Here is a 22,299-nt window from a genome sequence, read left to right on the forward strand (position 1 = left end):
TTTTTTCTCCAGACAGTCAAACAGTGTAGGAGCTATAACTGTAGGGCTGCAGGCACTCACTAGCTCTTCAGAGACTGATGTTTAATCTAGAGTGAATTTATTATATCAAAGTTAAATATAAGCATTTGAGTACTTCATAAGTGTTATCAAAACATGCGAAAGGGGTAACATTAAGTTCTCAGTTACATTTCTCCACTGATTTGATTGATATTGATACCACAGTTGTAGTAGGTAAAGGAACTGCATTACTGTTGGCAATGGAAGGTTTTCTCTTCAGTTATTTCTTTGCAGATCAACAAAAACTGCATTCATTACAAGAACTTTCTGTCACAGTGTCCTCATATCATATCTTGATAAATGGATCAGCGTGAGTCACAACATCACCTAGTGTAAAAGAGAAGACCTAAAAGCCGTGCTGAGTACTTTGAGTGCTTCCATCTCTAGCAAGAGCGATTGTATCATAACAAGTCTATGCCCTGTTTGCCTGATGTTATTTCAAAATGGATTCTGTGCTCCCTTTTCCCTTCCTCAGTATTAATTTTACCTTCAAAATCTTTCCTTCTGGTGACCGATTATTCACCTTCCTTCTGAGCAGCAGTATGGAAAGAAAGGTTTTTCTACAGGTTACTTTTTTAGAGATGGCTGTGACCTGTGCCTTCTTTTTTTCCTTCTTTCCCGCTACTCTGTGCTCTGAAGAAGAGATGAATTGATCCCAATTACTTCATTATCTTGGTCCTCATCTCTGCTTTTCAAAAAGAAATTTTCTGTAAGGAAGCCCTTGTTACATAAACCAGATTATTTTTCAAGACAATGTCTGAATCTGCTTTTTTATTGCACATGCTTCCTCAAATACTCACTGTTTGTGGACTATTTGTGCAGAAGTGGAAGAGGATGTTGTACCTAATAGTATTTCAACTGTTATCTGTAGGCAGGTGCTTTAATGTTGTGAAAGCTATGGATCAAAACTTTGCACTTTGGATTGATCTTTATGTAAAACCAACAAAATAACAGCCACAAACTTCTGCATAAAAAAAAAAGAACTGCTGCCTTACAGTTTTAAATGTGATATATTGTTACAAAAGGAGCTGATCATGTTCCTTGAGAATGTCCCAGATGGCAGCCACTTTGAAATTAGCTCAGAACCAGAGACACCTGAAATCTTAATTGGGGGTAAGTAAAGGCAAACTTAATGAGCCATCTAATGGATTCATAATCTTTATCAGTGTAGATCAGATTGAGCATAAGTCTACTTTAATAGATGTGCAAAAGACCTTTATAAAATACATAGGAGACAATGTGAGATGTTTTGACAAAGGTGATGAAACAGGAATTCCCAGAGAAGGCAGCTGCTGCTGCTTCTTCATCATTGTCATTTCCTTATTTCTTTTTTCATTCTTCTTCTTCTTTTTATTTTTTAATTAAATCTCCTTACCCGGGGGTATTCCCATTTTTCAGTGTCTGTTATTTTGGTTGACAGCCAATAGTATTTTTGTTTCCAGTGAATAAAGTAGGTTCTGGTTCATGTGTGTCTCTTTTAAATGAGACCACACACAAATGCAGACCAGGGACGGGTGCACCAAATGAACTTAATCTAGCGTGAGAGTCTATTTTTAATGAATTAAAGTCTTTTGTTTTTAATGTACAATGTGTAGTTAAGTACTTTGGACCTGAAAATGTTAAGGATTTGCTATGACATACAACAACAAAGGTTCACAGCTTGATTAATATCATTAGGCATCGTCAAATGATTGAATTCTGCTAAACCAGGGCCAGAACAACTTTCCTGGGTGAAGTCATTTGTCAGTATCCTCTTCTGACACCAATAGGGGATGTTACTAGGGTTACACACCAGACTAGCCTGTTGAGCCACCGTTTGGACAGCTAACTAAATCGAAATTGCCAAAGTGTGAGTAAGAAGCCAATATAACACATGGCATAGCTTGCTGCACAAGTTTGAGTAATTAGCTGACCTAACTTGACACCTTCCAAGCTTATTATTTAAGTTTATTTCTAGAATCAGATTGTTACCTGTGCTGTTTCTTCCTCCTTTTTTAGTATTTTTAATGTGGTGTACGTGTATCTAACCATTAAAAAGCAGAGTGAAATTCTTGGCAAGATAATTTTTTAACCACTACACACATGGTCATCTGGAAAAGGAATATGTAGCAACATGCAAGACTTCTTGCATGCAATATATTACTGCAGGCAATGATGGCATTGCAGTTAAACCGTTTTTTAAGATACTACAGCAGTTGCCACAAGGGAAATTATTAGAGCTGCACTCTTAAAAATTGGTTTCATGTCATCGCCAAACTTCAACTGATTAGGCCAGGTCTGACATTTGTTAAGTTAGCAGCAGATAAAGGCTTGGATGTCATTGCTGGTAGTTTTTGCCTTGACTAGAAACTTGTATTAGTTCTGGGAAGATCTCTCTCATGCTGTGAGTTGTTTTACATCTAGCTGTTGGCTTGCTCTTCTCACAACTGTCTTTTTCACCTTGCTTAAAACTACAGTGAGCATTTCTCAATAAGACAAGGAGAGAACATTGGCTGTAAACATTTAGTTTTTGTTCTCTTGTAATGTAGAATAAAATGTGTTTATTGCTTGCTTATAGATTTAAGTTAGATGTCATAGATTAATTTAGGTCAGAGAAGACTCCAGGAGGTCATCTAGTCTGACCTTGTACACTAAAAACCATCAGTAACTGTTCTGTCAAATTCAGCAATAACATTAGCAAAGGTTTGTGTCTTTATTTGTATGTGTCTTTTGGGGAGGAGGAGAATGTTTTGGATGCTTTCTAAAGCAATTTTGGTCCTAACTGGAATTATTTTAATTGAGTTAGGATTTCTAGCAGGGTTAAAATGGTGAAAGGCCAGAAAGCAATCAGCTGAATCACTTGGTTTTCATATAGCTGCAGACTTCAAAAGGCTAGTTTGTCAGCTAAGAAACCATATGAGCATTTAATTGGAAGAAATAAATCCATCTTGCTGTTTCAGTATATTGAAGTGATATTAGAAGAGCTTTATGGAAAGCATGTCAAGGATGCATGTGTTTTTAAAGCACGTAGTTCCCTTTTAACTTAAAACCTCCTAAGTTTGTGGTGAATTTCAAAATCAACATATGGAAAATTAGGAATGATGTGGTGCATATTGCAGCAGATAGAACAGTAGTACCAGTGATTGTTGTAGTTGCCTCCCTGTTTCCGACCCCCTTGAGCGTGGGTGTTAGGAACCCCTGCAATTCCTTGTATTTAGAGCCAAGACACCCAGTCACGGGATGCCTGTATGCTGCTCAGATGTTAATTCCCAGCTTGCCTTTTGTACCCATCTCAAAGAACCGTCAGTCCATCTGAGACCAGCTCACAGTTCTGTATGCTAGGAATTTGATGGAAGAACCCAGGCAGCTGCATTGGCTTAATGTAGTTTTTCTTCAGTATGGCTGCCAGGTGTGGGGAGAAATTTCTCAACCACAGCCTGGGTGATGAGGCATCTTGCCAGCATGGAAGAGGAGATGGGAAGTCATTGATCTATTAGAAAATTAATCTTCTGCTAACTAACCTGCAGGGAAAGCAGGTTCTCAGCAAATGAGCTACGCTTCAGTTCCCTGGGGTGGGGGTACCATGGCTGAGCTGCAAATCCCTGCAGCTCAGAGGAAATTCCAAGTGTAGGTAAGAGGGTAGATGTGGCTCCCAATGACTTTAAAACTAGTTCTCTGAATTCCTTATGACTAAATAAATCCTACTTTGATTTCACTCTGTGGCACAGCAGAAGGTTTTCTCCCCAGGCTCCTGAAGGAAAATGTTTGCAGGTGCCAAGTGTTTTGTTAGGCAGTCTGGGAAGTGGAGCTGGAAGATACACTTAGGGATTTGTTGGGTTATCAATTCCATCAAAAGAGCAAAAGGGATAGGCATTGCTCCACTTGAAAGGAGTGGGAAGGGCTTGTGAACTGGAGATGGCCCTCAGGAGGAGCCAACAGAGCAACATCTGCAGCTTCAGTTGAATAGACAACTTTGTCTAAAGGTTACAGTTCCTAAAATAAAGTCCTCAAGTAAGTTGATTGCAGGATTTGGTATTTCTGGCAACAGTAGAGAATTTCAAAGGTTGAGAGAAGTATGCATTTGAGCCAGCTTACTGACTCCCCTGACCTGGGGGAGGGTCAGGTTGGGGGTTCTTCACCAGAGGTGGTCAGGCCCTGGAACAGACTGCCCAGGGCAGTGATCATAGCCCAAAGCTGGTTGTCCTTGTGGCTCTCTAGTTCTATGATATTCTATGATTTTATGGTTGTATTATTCAAATTCTTCTTGTACTTAGGAAAACAGTGTTAGTCATCATTGTCTGTAACCAGACCTCTTTGTGAATGAGTCTTGTTTATCCAGGGCAAGCGAGATTTTAGTGTGTCAGAAGGCCAACTGTGTCAGAAGCGATTACTGATCTGCGGTGTGTTTTGTTACTGGTCTGCGTGCCTTTTGCCTGAAATGAGCAGGGGGGAAAATTGTAAAGATGCCTTTTTTCTTATGGCTCAGATTTCAAAACAGATCTGGCAGTAGTGCACAGCAAACAGGCATCACTAGAAATATTATACTCTGTTTTAGTGCTGTCTTCCTCGCTTACCCAAAATGCTGGAGAATGTTTCAGTTCTCAATTTGCAATGGATAATTTAGCAGAGTAATTTCCTTACATGTGCAATAGCAAAGACGATGCTGGAAAAATCATAGATACTTTTTTTCTTATTTCAGGATATAGTTCAATGCACTGTTTGTACATCTTTGGTGTAAGTGGTAGATCTTTTACGTACGTTATTAGTTTAAAAAAAAACAACAACACACATTAAAACCCAACCAACCAAACAAAAAAACCCTAAATTAGATATTTGTAGGTGGGTACATAAGACGGAGTCTCAGACTCTTCAGCAAAATTACTCCCAAGGAGGTAAACATTTGGAAGAAAAATATTCTCTGCATCCAGCTAAAATGCAGAATGAGAAAATTTCAGGCGCAGTGCTACAATAGTTAATGGGTAGGCAATTATTTTGATGATTTACTGCCTTTTGTTGAAATACCATGGAACCAGTAATTGTTGCAATAAACATTTTGCACATTTAATTTTTCTGCAAAAATATGTAACATGAAAATTACCCGTTTTGCAGTAATTTACATATTTAAAAATGCAAATCAGAAACAACACATTTGGGGATTTGTGGATTTTCAGTAGCTAGATGTATGACCTGTGGAGAAGAATAGGGGAGCTGGATGTTACTCAAAAAAATTGGGTTGTTATCCTGGTGAGAGACTTGTGATAACAGATAGACACTTCTTGTATGGACTTGCTGCTTAGCGAATGACCCCTTCGCTGTTGTTTGTGTCATAATGGTTAGGTGAGAGTGATGAATTTGTGCTGAGACGCTTGGTATTGAATTTTGCAAATGGTGGCGTGGTGTCTCATACCAATCATCCTCCTTGCAGTGGCCCAGCGTGTTCCTGCCTGTGAAGAGCATCGAGCTACGTATTGATAGCGGCAAAAAGGAATGCCGTGTTATCAGCCACAGTTCTCCTGCTTGTCTTCTGTTTGCGTACAGCTAGGGAAATTTCATCGCGGAGTTGTCCGCCTACAAATGGGGCTAGGGCTTGAGAAGTGCTGAAACAGCTGTGCTGTGTGTTTTCATGGCATGTAACACCAGCAGCGCTGTGATGTCCTTCTCCTGAAATATGCCTTTGCCGTTGCCCCTAAGTATATAGGTGTTGCTTGAGGAAGACAGTTCCTATCTCTGGAAATGGTTTATAGACCCAACGCTCAGGGAAAACAATTGACAGCATTAAAATATTCTGTTTTATGGAAGTACAACACTGTTTTAGTTCCTGTGGGAGAAGAAAAGAATTATTGCCTGGGTCCTTTAAGGCAGTTTGAGAGCTACATAAATGTTTTCACAGTGACTTAAAACTGAATTAAAGCCAGAGCAAGAATGTTTTTGTACAGTAACGGATACTTAATGCCAGAAAGTTGATTAATATTACATCTCTTCTCAAACATGATCTGTGTAACAACATGAGGTTTGCATTGGAATAGCTGGCTCGGGTTCACAAAATTGGCAAGGCTCCCTCTTCTCCTTCTAAAAACAAAACTTTTCCCTTTCACTCTTCCCTCTTTGTTTTGGATAGTTTTATGAATGCTCAATCACTTGCTTTACGCAGCACAAACTATGCTACGTACAGTGTATGCATATGATCCTTGCCTTTATTTTCCAGAACACTAACATAACACAAACCTGATCATATATCAGTGCTCGACTCTTCCTTATGCTTGAGCTAATGGAGAAACCTACGGTGGGAGTATCTGGTACAGGAATCAGCTCAAGGAGGGATTGTGAGAGAAAGCTTTGCCCCTAGAGTAGGCAGTTGGCTGAATTCAGAGCAGTAGCTCTGCTGTTTGAATAGTGAAAGCGTGATTATAGTGCATGGACTATGAATGGACTTCGAGTAGATGGCTGGATATACCCTATAAAATATTTGTGCATGTATTTATTTCTGTGGATGCTTCAGAAAAATGCTGAAAATACAATACATGTTTATTGCTTAATGAGGTGTCAGTTCCCTTAGTAAATGCCAAGTTAATCTGTAGTAATCGAGCATGTCTGTGGCTTTACATAGTCAAACTTTTTCTTAGCCATCATCATAGCTGCACCTAGTTACAGGCACAGTTTGGACAGTTTGCACTGATCGCTGTAGGGATTCTTTATCGTGACTTCAAATAAAGATACCCTGAAATCTCTGGATGGGATCCTGTGTGATTATTAGTGCCCAGAGTCCAGCTCCCCTGGTGCAAGAGGAACTGTGCTTCATCCACCAGGGATCATGCTTGCCATAAGGTTTTGTTCAGCTGCCATAAATCATATCAGCGGTTTGAAAAAAAACCCCAGTGCTTGCAAGTTTTGAATGTAGTGGTTCAGTTTCTTTGTGTTTGATCATCACTGCTAACCAAAAGGCCCACAAGAATTTCACTATGGGACTCATATTGAATCAGCTTAATAATGATAATGATTACTTTAGAGGAAGCAGCATTTTGCAATGAACGTGTAGGTAAATATGGTTAAAATGATATACTCTTGTTGTATTTGAAGTTTGCTAGTACTTTTCATCATTTGTTTGTAGTGCTCTTGTCTTTAATTAAAAGCTTTTCTGGAGATATGGAACTGGTTAAGGTAGCATAAAATGATGGTGATTCAGGATTCCAAAAGATCTCTCCTTTAACAGTATGAGTTTTGTTGCTGGTGTCGGTTGTAGATTGGTTTTGTCTGTTTTTCCTTTTTTTTTAATAAATGAAATTATTGCTTCAAGGATGAAACCTTTATTGACTGCTCTTTCAGAAGGAGAAAATGTAACTGGGAGCTGAATGCTGGATATTGTGCATGTCAGAGTTATATCTAGGATGGAAGGCTGTAGCTGTAGCACATTTACATTTGAGCTCAGTAAAATTTAAGGTACATCTTTCCTGCTTTTCTGAATGTCTCAGAAATATTGAAGGGCTGGCAGAACTCAAGGGAAATGCAATTTGCTGTGTAAGAAGACACAAAAGAATTAGTAATCGTTTTATTCTTGGAGCAGATTTGGGCTCAGTGATATTTCATGCAGGGTTGTTGGTAGATGGCTTTGAGAAGGGAATTTTTCATTCTTATTATCAGTTACTTTTCAGTGGTGATGTTTTGTGGGGCAGTTTTTGGTCATCTTTCCCTGATGATTTCATCTTTTCTGTCTTACTGGAACTGTCTAACTAGCTATTTGGCCCAGGGTTTAATCCTGTATCTAGCTTTGTAAGTCAAAATAACTTAATTCTGCTTTTTTTTTTTTTTCTTATTCAGATGGGAGCAAAATCATGGTCTAGGGGATATATATATATATATACTTTACCTTGAATGCTTGACTGGTATTATTTTTTTGTAAGTAATCGGATGAGCACTTTGATTGTTTTTCACATAACATGACTGAATTTGGCAGACCTCATTTTCAGAAAGATTTTTACACCTGTCTGCCTATAGCAGTATTACAGGCACTCAAAGAAACAAATACTGCTTTTTTTTAGAAACGAATACCATCTATTCTTCAAATAGAGGCAGCATGGCAAGGGCTGTTTTGCATCTCCATCTTGCCCTTGTTTTAATGTTCTCAGGGTTTAAGCTTTTTAAGCTTTTCCTGTGAGAGCGAACATCTTTTCTCCCCCATTTCTCTCTTCCCCCTTTCAAGAATCTTACAAATTAAGACAAAAGATAATTACTCAGAGGGTAAAACTGGCAGGGTTCCCACGACACTTAAAATTAATGAGCTGTTGCATATAAAATATACCTTGTCTCATGTTCGCCGGGTTTGGTTTTTTTTTGTTTTTTTGTTTTTTTTGTGAACCATAAAAGTGCACAGTTTGGCTTTTTGGCCGTGTTTTCTGTTGTAGTAATTTTCAGTGATAAAGTGGCAACTGAATACAGAAGAGATCTCTGACTGAACGTTTCCGTATGGGCAGATCGGTATATAGCAAATCTGTTCCTTCTGAAGAAAAATACAACTCGCAGTGATGAGATACGTATTAAGAAAGCTGCCATCATTTGTTTGTGCTAGGTGCTATTAAAAATAAATAGTCGCACTTTGCACGTTCGTAGCGCCTTCCTTCCGATGTGAGAACTCCTCACAAAGGAGGATAAATGTATTGTCGTGAACTCCCCGAGAGGGGTTGGCAATTATTGTCAGTTCCATCACTGGAAATGAGACAGAGGGGTTATGAGAGTTTCACTAAAATCACAGGGAAGTCCTGGCCGTGTGGGGCAGCGCCAGTTGCTCCTGAGCTCAGCAGCGCCGAAGCCATGGGGGAGTTGGTGGTGAGTTGGCTGCTGATGGGATTGCTCTCATTCCTACTCCATGCAGCAAGAAGAGAGAGGGATGGGGGGAGAAGTGGAGTGATGTAGACTGTGCTTGCAGTTGGTGGGGGTTTTGTGTGTTTTGTTCTGTTTTAATGTCACCTGCTGTAATGCTTACCACCACCTGAATGTGGTAAGTGACCTGAATAACAATTCTGTTGATAACTTGCTGGAATTTCTCCTTTCGGAGGCACGGTGGGAAGGTTGGAAGGTAGCCGAAGCAGCTTTGATGCACCTCAGTAGCAGCTTAGATGCACCTTCCTGTGTCCAGCAGGATTTTTGCTTGCTTAAATTACTACTGTTACTGCTGCTGCTCCTGTAATACCACAAGTCATCTGTAGACACAGCCAAGCTTTGCAATTTAGATAAAAAGGAATGTGTCATTGGTATCTCACACAGTACTGACTAAGGCTTTCATTTCCCAAGAAAACAATGTCTTAATTTATTCTGCTAATGTTCCCAAGCAGGTAGTGCGTGTTGTGTGCAATACCTACTATTCTTAGATATTTGTGCCTTTAAGTATTTGTGAATTTTCTTATTTACATCCTTTCCTAAGCAATGTCAAAACAAATGAGTGAGAAACAAGAGTAGATGAGTGGAGAAGTCAGGAGAGCACTTGCCATTGTGGGTGTTGGATCACAAACCTCACAGACCTCTGTCAAGTGTTTCCCTGATGAGCAAGCAGCACTGGCATATATTTACTGCATTTTTTGATTAGCAATCAGACAAAAGGATTGTTGGCTTTTGTTTTGTTTTGTTTTAAATCCCAGCTTTTGATGATCCCTGACAGTGAAAGATGAATGTATATCCCTAAATAATTCAGCAGTGGGAAAGGAACAAAACTTTTTGAGATCTAATTGTGTATATTTTCATAACGTTTATTGTGTAAAAAATATGGTTTCTGTTCTTTCTTATACCTTAGTTTCAACAGAAGGTTAGGATACTCAGCTTAGTTCCTTGTATTACTTTATACGATGTGTCCCAAGTTATTATTTTTCTTTATTTTAGAAGTACCTTTCTCTATTTGCAACTCGTCTGCTAAACATGCTTTTTCATGGAACGTTTCCTTTCGTTATGTTAAAGTAAAAATAAATCCTCTTTCTGTTTATGTTACATTCAGCACTTCCTCACTGCCACAGCAAGAAGTTGATTAAAACTGTCATAAATAAGAATCAAAAGGATAAGTCTATATTTAAGTCAATCAAAATAGTAACTTACCTTATATGTTTTAATTTGGGTACTTTGATAATCAAAGGAAATAGCTAGCTTTGGGAAATCTGTTCATGTAGGTAAATATGCAAAATTGTATTTCTATTTCTGTATTGCTTTAGTTAGAATTGCATTAGTTAGAATAGAATGCTCACTAAATATCCAACGCTGATAGCAAAGGTTGAGTTGTTTCGAATGAAGAGTTTCCTCTAGTATGCACTTCTTTTTTCTTTAATACTCTGATTTTTTTTCTTTTTTTTTTTTTTCCCCCTCTTCAGTTTTCAATGGATCCTAGCAAATCATTGAAGGAGAAAGAACCTGCCCAGAAACACAAAAGCAAAGAGGCCACACCAGGGAAGGAGAAGAACAGCGAACATAAGGCTGAGAGCCGAAAAGACCAGGCTGCTGCTAATCACCATCCTACTACAAACACTGGCTCCTCTACGAAAGGGCTCCCTGCTAACAACCACCACACTCTTCATAGATCGGCTCAGGACTTAAGAAAACAGGTAATGAATTCTACTGTACTGTGGACACAGGGGAAACACAGATTTTTAAGGTGCTAGCTTTATTTTTCACTGCATGGCACAGAGGGAACATTGCCGTCCTTCAAAGCATGCTCTGAAGACAGCGAGGAGTTAATTTTTAGTGGAAGAGAGAGAGAGAGAAAGAGAAAGGAAAAAAGAAAAGTATTATGTATGTATTAAGTTGTTCAAAGTATGCTTTACAACTCTCTCTATATTATATAGTGTGTAGATATGAAAGCTAAAAGTTCACATCACTTTAAGCCTTTGTGATTGATACTTTTGTTGGCTCCTCGGCTGAAAGTGCCAAGGCTGGCAGCACGTGGTGGAAATGAATTCCTTTAGTGTACAGCTGGTCTGCTTGGATTATCTTTGAGGTCTTCTGGCATTGTAGAGAAGCTGACATTATGCTCAGGTGTCTTCTGTTGCATGTGAGCAATTCAAATCTCAGAGTCTGGGAAAAATACTTTGCCCAGTGCATAAACTGTTCCAGGATATTGTCTCCTTCCCAGTAGACGTACCAGGAGGGAAGCAATTCAGGACTTCATGTTACCTTGTTTAAGACTAGCAAAAAATTCAGCAAGAGCTTTGTCTGAACCCAGCTTTGGTTTGGGTCTAGAAGTCTTTTAGGTGCTTGTGACCTGCATTGGGGCAGGATGTGTCTTCATCTGTGAGTGTTTTGGATGGTTGGATCATTAAACTTCTAATATAGTAAGTGACAGATTCATTTTCTTATAAAAGGGTTTTAAAAGCCTCAGACAGTGTCCTTTTAAATCTTTCAGCTGTTATCTTTCATGAGATAATTTAGTCTGAGGGAATGGGTTAGCAGAATACCTGAAATGGGACAGTGCAGTACAGAAAGTTTGCTGCACTCACATTTCTTTTTTCTGATGGTTAATTCTCTGCAAGCCACTTGCAGGCAGTTATTATTTGCTGGCATGCATAGGTTTTTCATCCAAATAGGCTAGGCTGGATTTCACTGGAACTGGAATTGCCATTTTCAAGAGCTGTCAAGGCCTTAAATGGCATTTCTCAGTCATAGGCTTGGAAATTTAAAAAAGCAAGAAGGAAAAACACCATTGCTCCTTGCCAAGGAAATCTTCAATGTCCTGTGCTTCAGTGATGTTTAGCTGCTCCTGAAATGGAGAAGCTACTTGTATTACCTTTACAATCAAATCTGAGATCCTGAAGGAAATTTGAGATCCTGAAGGTTATGTACAGTGTATTTCTCTGTACCCATGTAATCTTCTATTCTTGATTCCCTCGTGGCAATTCTTGCTTATCGAGTCATCAGCTTGAATGCCTGCCTTCTTTTGTGTCTTTTCTTGTGACTGCCAACATCCTATGATCCTTGCTGTAGCATACTCAGCCACGAGCATTTCATGTCAGAGAAGTTTCCCAGAATGTAAGGATACGCTTGAGACTTAATTTTTTTAACTCACAGGAACACTCATATGAAATCCTTTAAAGTTTTGTTCTGAAAGTATGAATGGTTAAAATTCTTCTAAAAGTCAACAGCTGTCTCTTGTGAAGGAAGTTCTAAGAAGGAAAAAAAGCAGCTGTAGAAAAACTCTGTCCACGAGCCAAGGGGTTTTGTTTTATACAATAGCAGATTTTTTTATGTTGTACTTAGGAAAAAAAATTAGATAAACTTAAGCACAATGTGCTACAACAAACAGTAACTCTACGTAGACACCTCACAAACTGATCCTCAAGCTTCAGAAAATAAGGGAGCTCAGATGATGGGGTTTTTGTTTGTTTGTTTGTTTTTGTTTTTGTTTTAAGTGAAAGGATAATTAACATTTTAGTTTTCTTCTGCAGTCCACAGTGACATAAATCCTTTCTTACCAATTTTAATGAAAACATGGCTGTAACTAATTAGAAGTGATTTATGCATTTTGCCTGGTAAAGTAATCTAGCTTTCTGTAAAACCTTAGACATAATAATTGAGACATTACTAAATTTATGCTCTTGTTGGGAGTCTTTGTTGACTGTTGTGGTGCTTTCCTAAAGGAGAGTTGTTTTCTCAAGGTGTCAGCTGCATGTTCCTCCTCTTTCCAGTATGTTTTTTCTTCTTATTTATATGCATTTACCCGGTTTATCGATGTATGTGTCTTTTTTTTTTTGGTTAACTCTTAGAGAAAATAAAAGGAGAACACACGAAATTACATGACATTTTCTTTTTTCCTCTCTTTTTTTGCCTTTTCTAGTGTGCATTTGCACTTGTCACGTTTCCTCTCTCTTTCTTCCTCCCTTGCTATCTTTCCAAATTTCCTTCTTCAAAGGGATTGTGGGCAAACGAGATGTAGTTCAATGGGGCCCTCTCTTGGCCTAATATGGTAATTTAGATCTGCAAAACTCATATATCAACAGGAGTATTTTTATGAATGAATTCAAGATCAGCTGTGTAATGTGATTTTTTTTTAAGAGACCAAAGTTGTTGTTGGTATTGCTAATGTTGCTGTTTTTACTGTGCTTGCTATCTAATAAGTTGTTTGTTGGCCTTATTTTGTGTATTTTGTGCACGCGTGTGTGTATGTCTGGAGGGTGGATCCCAGGTGCTGTGCAGAGGTGTGTATGTAGACCAGTTCGAATCCAACAAATTTCTGCAATAATGTGTGCTGTTTTTTATTTGCTTGTAAAAAGCCAATAATTTTTAAAAGTTATTGTACCATCTTTTACTGCAAGGCAAATGTTCAGTAAAGTGGAGAAAAGAGTGTTCTGAAGACAAAAATATATCAGCACAACTGAGAAGATAGCTGAAAACCGCAGTTATTATCCATATCCCTAGTTTCACCTTTAGCTCAAGACTTTGAGTCATGTAAGGCTAATGTCAATCATTTTGTTACTATTTGAATTAAATTGACTTCTTTCTTATGCGCTCAGTGTAAGCACTGCCTCGGAATGGAGCTGTGGCATAGACTCCCATTTGGTGAACCTGCGCACCTGGCAGTGTGGCCAGTTTTTTAGGCTGACTCTGTGTGTGTATGTTTGGTTTGGGGGGAGACATATCAACAGTAGAAAGGTAAGAAAATGGCTACCGCAATTTCTTGTTTCTTTTGGTTCCAATCGTCTGATGGGTCCTCAGAGACAAGTACAGACCAGGAACATGTAGGTGTTTGCTGACCAGGCAGAATTTCGCATTTGTCAGTGTGAAATCCTGAATCCACCTATTGCTTTGATGGTGGGCAATGACCACGTTGTTTGTTCCATTTGTTTCCAGCTGGAAGACGTTTGTTGCAGCCTATTCCACATTTGAAGCGTGGTCTGCTCTGGTCTATGTACTACTGCTGTATCTTAAATTTCATGCTCCTCTCTTTCAATGCACTCGATACCTATGGACATTTGGGGAGGGGAGAGGAAGAATTTGAAAACCATTGAGTTGTGTCTGCTCTGGAAAGATGGTGGTTCTGAGAAGGTTTCCAGAAGTGTTTCTTTCTTATGGGGTCTTCTTAGTTAGCAACCAGACAGAAACAATTCAATTCATTATGGTACTCTGAAAGCCAAGTGTTCCTCTACTTCAGGACTAGTTCATCATTGGAGTAACTTCACTCTGTCTGAATAGAAATTCAAATGTGCTTATAGTATAGGATAGTAAGCCACATAGCTGAAGCTTATGTACCTATTCAGTGCAAGATTTGGCCCTGAGAGATCTAAGCTTTCATTCTGTGGAAGTATTCTGACAGCTCTAAGCAGTTGTGAGAAGTTGCTTAATAAATTTCTTAATAAATTCAGTTTCCAGAGTTTCATATCTTGGCAGTTTTAATTCTGGCCTCAAGCTGAGGGTGCATTTTCTTTCAGAGAGGATAAGTTGTGAGGATCTAGCCTTTCTCCATTAGCACTTGTTTCGTGACTGGCTTTCGTGTAGGCCGTGTGCCACCATTACCTCTCTGAAGGAGTGACGTGGATGGCCCTTCAGCATTCTGATTATGACTTCTTCAGAAAAAGTTGTAGGAAATCTAGGGTGATAAGGCATTTCCATGTAGCCTGGATATCCCCTCTGAAGTGTTTTCTTCACTGTACCTAACAGCACAGTACTGTAGCTATGATATTCTTGAAACCTTCTTGAAAATCTCCAGTTAGAAGAGATTCTTCAACATCCAAAATGCTTCTTATAGCATTTTCCTTTGCTACTAATTAGGAAGTTTTCCAAGTTGCCCTTTAGATTATCTTTGTAGACAGTTAAGGGGTTATTTTCAACTTCTGCTTTTGACGTTGTGATCAGTAGTTCTCAGAGAGATTTGCATGCTTTCACCACCATTGCATTTTGCAGCTCACATTGTTCTCCAAATATTATTCCTCCCCACATGTATTTGATTCAACCTTCCTAAAGTTAGCAGTTCCTCTTATTTTAGAAATATTCTGACATAACTTCTTCAAGATTGCCTTTCATTTTGATCTTTCCTTCAGAGTATTTACAGTTCCTTCCACTTCTGCATCACAGGCACCGTTTATGATGGTCCAGGTTACTAATGGAAGGACTTAACAGAACTGAGGCCAAAATAGACCTCTGCCAAAAATCACCTGAAATACGCTCTCAGTATAACTATGAGCCATGACAATAGTGAAAGTCTTTCTTCAATCTATTGTAAAGCCACTGTACAGTAATTACACACAGGGTGTACCTCCAGAGCTTGTTTGATGGGATGCTAACAGGAGCTCTACTGAAACAAAGATACCCCTTTGCCCACTCAACCAGGTGTCTGTCAGAAAAGGATGAAATTAACTTGCAGTGCTGAACTGTGAGGTGGGGTGTATGTGTGTGTTTGCTTTGTTTGTTTTTAGCATTATCTTACTATGTTTTACGTGTTTACAAATTAACTGTTTGACGTTGGTTCCAGAATCATTTTAGGGTTTGAAGTTAGCAGTCTGCCTTCCTTCCTCCATTTCTCTCTGGGACACATGGCAGAAGTTAACTAGGTACACTTTAGCTTGTTGCAGTTGCCTTCCTTGCTCTTTTTTAAAATTGACTTTTTTCCATGTCTGGTAAGTATTCGCTTAAACAGTGGTACTTGTGTTGAGGACAAACCAAAAGAAGCACAGACACTTCAGCTAAACTGTTTCATTTGTTTTCCTTCCTTGTGTAGTAGTCAATCTACTGCTTGTGTAGGAGTGGATCTGCTGTTCTTTGTTAGCTTTGTAATGTTGGAATATTTATAAAATCTTTTGTTTCGTTTTGTGCCCCTTTGCTAACTGAAATTCCATTAGCACCTTGACCTTTCTGATTTTATTCTTACCTGCTTTTACTATTCCACTATAACTGCACTTAGTCACATAATTCTGCTCCTGTTTTTAACTGTGACCTTAGATTTTTTTTTTAGAACATTATGAACAAGCATAATGGTCTATACTTCGTATCCTTCTGAGTGGGAATTGTTTGGGTTTGGGGTTGTCTTTGGTTGTTTTTTTTTTTGGTTGGTTGGTTGGTTGGTTTTGTTTTCAGATTTTTTTCCCCCTAGAATTTGTTGTCCTTTCTCTGCTATTGTCATATCTTAGAATTGAAAACTCATTTCATAATCACTGCCATCCAGATTACCATCTCCTTCCAGTCCTCAATCAATTCTTCTCAATTAGTCTAGGTCAAATCTACAATCAGTGTTCCTGGCTATCTATATAGCCAGAGATCTTGTGCTGACAGCTGCAGGCAGGAGGCAGTGTCTCAGCAGATCTCTACCTGTCTCTGTTTTACAGTGTGAAAAGGCTCTGTAAAAGTCAAACCCGGGCCTCCATTTCAAATTTTACTGCCTAAATTTCAAGGGAAAATGGTAAATACACACTTGATGGGAGACTGTAGTGTGATCTTTTCAGTCTCTATTTTATCCCTATTTTATAACATTCCTATTTTGTAAGTGATTCAATTTCTTGAATTCTTTTTTTGAAGGCACCATGCTTACTGATTTGACAAGCCTTTTGAAATCCCCCAGGAAAGTATTATAACTTTGCAGAAATGGTGCTACTCACCTGAGTGCCAATAAGGGGTGATAGTTGTATTGTATGCTTTCACTTTGAGCACATTTATCAGTGTTCCTTTGATTTTTGGGTGTATTTTTCCTTGCTCATGGTAGTTTAAGGAGGTCAGAAAAAATGTTTAAACTTGTTTAAATGCTTTAGCTTTCTAAAGGTTTAATCTTGAACTTTCGTTTTGTTAGCAGTGGGGCTTGCTTTGACAGTGCTGAGCTATCACAATTCCCTTTGAAGCTGAAGGCTGCTTTCTGAAAGGGTTGCTCTCAGTGCTTAACATGCTTTATAATTAAAATACTAATTTTAGTTTTATAATTGGATTAAAGTGCCTAACAGAAAGAAGCAGAGTCCAGTTCTTGTAAATTGCAGTGGCACATTAGTGAATAATGATAAAAATGTGTCTGTAAAACTGCCCAGATATCAAACTTCAAAAACAAATATACAAAACCACCTTTTTAAAAATGCACTGAACTCCTGGATGCATTTAATTTCATGTTGATAACTAAAGCAACAAGACGCCTGCCTGGATTTAACGTGTAAGACAGACTGGATCCCTCATGGCTGTCCTGATCTGTTGGGTACATAATGTGTTCAATATTTATTTTTATATGTATGTATTTACGCATAGAGAGGAGGTTTGTTTGAATCTAAGTGTGTAGTTTTTGCACAACATGCCCATTCCAGGTTAGAGTAGATGGTACACACTAGTTACTCTCCTTACTATATAGGAAACTGTATAGGAAACTATATAGGAAACTTAAGAGAAGTTGGGTGGGTGAGGGAATAGTCTTTGAGGTCTGGAAAGTGAGATAATGATAGTAACTTGCTTTCTGGTAGGGAAAGAAGAGGGTATTGCTAACAAGTGAGCTCACACTTCTTAGTTTTTCATACCTTCCAAATCAAGATCAACTTTCTGGGGACATCTTGGTTCATTGTAGAATAATAATAATAATAATAATGTGTATTTCTTATTCTGAATGTCCTATCTCTCCTCTTGTCTGGGTGAAAATTATTATAGGAAGATTGTATGAAAGGGCCAGGAGTCAGGACTGCAGAATATGGTTGTCCAGCAAATGGGAAACTGTGGCGACCTGGCAAGCTTATTAATTTACTTTTCTGTTTTATGTTTCCTTCCTTCTGCTCCCCCTGCGATACTCCTGGCTTTGTAGGTTTCTAAAGTCAACGGAATCACTCGAATGTCATCTCCGAGTGCAAATGCAGCCAGTGCCAAAAAGATGAGAGAGGTCAGACCTTCACCGTCCAAAACTGTGAAGTATACTGCAACGGTGACAAAGGGAACTGTCACATACACCAAAGCCAAGAAAGAACTGGTCAAGGAAACCAAACTAAATCACCACAAACCCAGTTCACCTGTCAACCACACAATCTCAGGGAAACTAGAAAGTAGCAATGCAAAAACCCGCAAACAGGTGCTATCCCTTGGAGCATCCAAGTCTAACAATACCGCTGTTAATGGTGTAAAAGTCAATGGCAAGTTGAACCAAAAGACATGCACTAAGGAGGTGGGGAGACAGTTAAGGGAGGGGCTGCGCAATTCGAAGAGGAGGCTGGAAGAGACTAATCACATAGACAAAATACAGTCGCCCACCAAGAGGATGAAAGGGGCCGTCAACTTGGCAGAAGCTGCGAGCAAAAAGGCAGTTGTCGAAAAGCTTTTGCTGAATGGACACCTTAAAAAGGAAGTGCCAGAGAAGAATTTGGAAAGAAATAGGCCGAAAAGAGCCACTGCTGGAAAGAGTACGCCAGGGAAACAAGCACATGGCAAAACTGAAAATGCCTCCTGTGAAAATCGTTCTACCTCTCAAGCGGAGTCCTTGCACAAGCCACAAGACTCAATGGGAAAGCACGAAAAGGGCAGTAGTAAGTCTGGGTGGGGGATGCTGGGGGAGATTCCCATCCTTAGGCCCTCCACCAAGGAATTTCATGACCCACTGATATACATTGAGTCAGTCCGAGCTCAGGTAGAGAAGTATGGAATGTGCAGGGTGATTCCTCCTCCAGACTGGAGACCTGAGTGCAAGCTAAACGATGAAATGCGGTTTGTGACACAGATTCAGCACATACACAAGCTAGGCAGGCGCTGGGGACCCAACGTGCAGCGGCTGGCCTGTATCAAGAAGCACCTCAAATCTCAGGGCATTACCATGGACGAACTCCCACTCATAGGTAAGGGCTGTGGTTTCCTTGGCCTTTTGCCGCTGCTTGTTAGAGTCCGTGTGCAACTTTATGCTCCGTTTGCCTGTATGCTTAACCAAAACCCTGTTCAGTTAACACTGCAGAGCCTGGCTCTCTCTCTTTGTCCGTCAGTCAGACATGGTGCAGGTGGGTCGTGGGAGAGCTTTGCTGGGAGGGTTTGCATTGCCATCTTCCTCCCTCCAGCTCTATTTTGCCCAGGGAAAAATGCTGTTACAGCATTCTGGTTTTCAGATTTCAGGATCATCACTCCTACTGTTTATTTTATTAAATAGTACAGCTGAGGGTATTGATAGTCTTCATTTAAATGTTATTTCAGCATATTCTTGGACAGTACCAAAGATGTTTTCCAAACGGGTTACAATGCTGCCAAGCTAGTATACAAATATTTTTCCCCCTTTCTTTAAAAGCATTTAACCAAGGGGAAAAAAATATCTTGAAACTGATTTCTATTTGGGTACTCAGACACTTCAAATCACAAATTTGCAGTGACCTGCTGACATTTAACAACCATTAAGTGTCAAGAATAGGCAGTAAAATGTGGTTGATTGCAAAATGGAGGTTTCATTATTTCTCGCAGCAGGTGTCTGCCAAGGCTAATGCCTCAGTAAGAATCACTTATTTAACAGAATTCTTGGTTTATGGTCTGCTGTCAAATATGACACGTGACAAAAATGTGACAATAGTTTGTAAAAACATAACAACAGCAGCATACAAATGAACTATTGAATGATTCACCTCCATTTCAGCTGCCTTGACGTAAGAACAGAGTTTTGTTTTTAATTTGTGTTAACCTTCTCCTTTGTTTTTGAAGTGTTTTGAGTCAGCACGCAGGATCTGCATGTTGCAACTTGAGGCTAGAGTTTTGCCTTTGAGGCATTATCCCATTAGAGGCAGCTATCAACACTAGTTGGATTAAAAGACACGCTTTTCTGTTTAAACTGTTCACAATGCTTCCCTCACCTCCTCCTTCCACCCCCCCCCCCGACCCCACCCCCAAATTTTAAAACTTTGTTTTATGTCACGTATGGTAAGTGGGTGCAAATGCATAAAAGCATACAAAGAGATGATGAACCAATGAAAGGCACAACAGAGAATGACAGAATTTGAGGAGGAGAAGGAGTGAGGGTTAGTGCTCTGTTGCAGCAGCCACGCAAAAACGTTCAAGGAAATCTGAAAATTAAAATCAGTCAAGCAGCAATAAGTGAACATTTTGTATGCCTAATGTATGCAATGGTTATATGCTAATAGAGAAGAGTAATGAATTAAATTTACATTGGCGAGAGTGAGAAGAAAATGTGCAAGACAGCTCGATTAACACTCCTGGAACAATGTTAACTTTTTAATGAAATACCTTAACTCGGCATTAAGATAGCATTACTGTTAATTATTTGTATTATTTAAGTACCTAAGAGCCTAATTAATTGGCAAGGTTTCTATTCTGCTGGGTGCTATATAACTGGAGCAAACAGTGATCTCTTATAAAATTTGCATCCTATATATCCTTTCCGCAGTAGTTTCATAACCCATCTTGGTTTAAAATTAAAAACAAAATGGAGTAAAGAAGCTGGAGGTCATCACTGCACAAAGATTAGAAAACTGTTGGCTTCAGCAGGAAAGACATAAAATCATCTGTGATGATAAGTGAACGCTTATTAAGTAGACATTCATACATATTCCCCCCCTTTCAGGGCCAAATCACATTTCCATCGAAGCGAATGGGAGTTTTGCCAATAACTTGCATGGTGCCAAGGCTTGGTATTAAATGCATACCTTAAGATTGAAGATTTTTTTTTTTAACGGGCTTGCTCACCAAGTGATTTAGAAATATTCCTAATGTCGTGAAATTGAGAATTTTTTTTTGTTTTTTTTTGGTAGGCTCTTTTTGCATAACATGTGCCAGGTCTTATATTTAAGCCACTTTGCTATAGGCACTTTAGAAATGAGGTTAATGACTTATTTTATTTTATTTCTTCCCTCTTCGACCTTTCAAGGAAAGTTTAAGCAACATACTAAGGCCAGTCCTGGAAAACATCAGCATGAGATATAAATGCTTCCAAAAGCTATGACTGTGTAAATGGAATTATAATTGAGACCATTTTGTAAACCTGAGCTGTAGCTGGCCCTGTGGAGCATCTGCTAGATATACGGGACTTGATTGAATGATGTGATACTTAGGCTCTTATATTGCAGAGTGATTATGAGCTATCATTCCATTATGCTGGAGAATATTGCATTTCTTAAATACACCATAAATAGTGTTGAAACTAGGACCTTAAACTAGGTGTGCTCAATTTGTTGCGCTGCAGGACATGTATAATACGAAACCTGAAAGATGCTTTTTGCAAAGTTTGGAGTGAGTTACTCAACTTCATATGTTTGGCTGAATCGATTGGGATGAAAAGCCATTTTAAATTATACCTTCCCTGTATTTGAACTGTGTCTATATATAATACTAGACCAAAAAAGTACTTTCTGTAATAGAGGCCAGCTTGAGTGTTACTTTATAGGGAACATTAAAGAGGAAAGAAAGAAAACCTTTCCAAAAAAATCCATTTTTTCCAATGGTATTGTCCTATTCTCTACTCCAAAACTTAAACATTGTGACTATTAATTTTTTTATTTATTTTTTTAATCACTAAGATAAATGTGCTACCTTGTTGCTTTGTCATATACTCCTCAAAGCCATCCCTTTCATTCTGGCCACAACCAAAAACCTTCCTCCCTGAGAAAACCTTTGTCCAGTGCTGTGTGGGCACCACTCGCAGGCAGCCTCTGCAACCAATGTCATGCAGGCATGGAGGATTGGTGGTGGGAAGAGGGGGAAGGGCAGAAGGAAGGAAAGTGTGGGAGGGAAAATGAAGGAGGCTGAAAATTGGCATCAGCAATTGAGATACAGCATGGGGAGATTTGAAGAAAGTAATAGTGCTTGCATAGGCAAGCAAAATGATAAAGCTGGACATTAAAGATGCTGTAGCTGTGCATCCAACAGTACATATTTACCATAATGCTGCTTCTTGCACTTCTGTTTTATAATAGCATTTCTAAGTGCTGTGAAACTGCTATGGGGTAATGATTTTATACTTTAGTCAAAGAAAAAAAATGGGAAGGAGAGACAATGTGACAGCAGCGTTGACACTAGTTTTGTATGAATTCTTTTTTTCCTTCAGTGGTGTCCTATTGAGTGGTAGGTTGTCTTTGGCCAGTTTCTTAATTCTGCTGATGATTCATTCCCATGCTTTGAGAGTATTTATGATGCTTCTTTTATTGTTCATCATCCATTTGGCTGCTTTTTATGCTGAAGTTTGTATAATCTTCTGTTTTTATTTTTTGACTGGAGTGTGAAATGTGCTAGTCATCTTAAAACATACAAAACCATAATGGAATATAAAATATGGATGGCCTCAAAGTGGGAGAATGCATCTGGAACTTTTTACATAGTAGCAGTTGCCAGCTTTCTTTCAGGCACCAGCCCTCCTCCTCCTCCCCTCTTAAA

At 39.0% G+C, this 22,299-nt stretch overlaps 1 protein-coding gene across 1 annotated transcript in view; it reads left to right on the top strand.

The window, feature by feature from the left end:
- Window positions 1-22,299, top strand: part of JARID2 (jumonji and AT-rich interaction domain containing 2) — a 117,376-nt gene that overhangs the window by 70,794 nt on the left and 24,283 nt on the right. Inside the window, 3 exon segments of the mRNA XM_010708321.3 lie at window positions 10,383-10,396; window positions 10,398-10,613; window positions 17,759-18,776. Of these exon segments, the coding sequence (XP_010706623.1) occupies window positions 10,383-10,396; window positions 10,398-10,613; window positions 17,759-18,776 (1,248 nt within the window).

The sequence above is a fragment of the Meleagris gallopavo genome, chromosome 3 (genome assembly GCF_000146605.3).
Source record: "Meleagris gallopavo isolate NT-WF06-2002-E0010 breed Aviagen turkey brand Nicholas breeding stock chromosome 3, Turkey_5.1, whole genome shotgun sequence".
Classification (NCBI taxonomy): domain Eukaryota; kingdom Metazoa; phylum Chordata; class Aves; order Galliformes; family Phasianidae; genus Meleagris; species Meleagris gallopavo.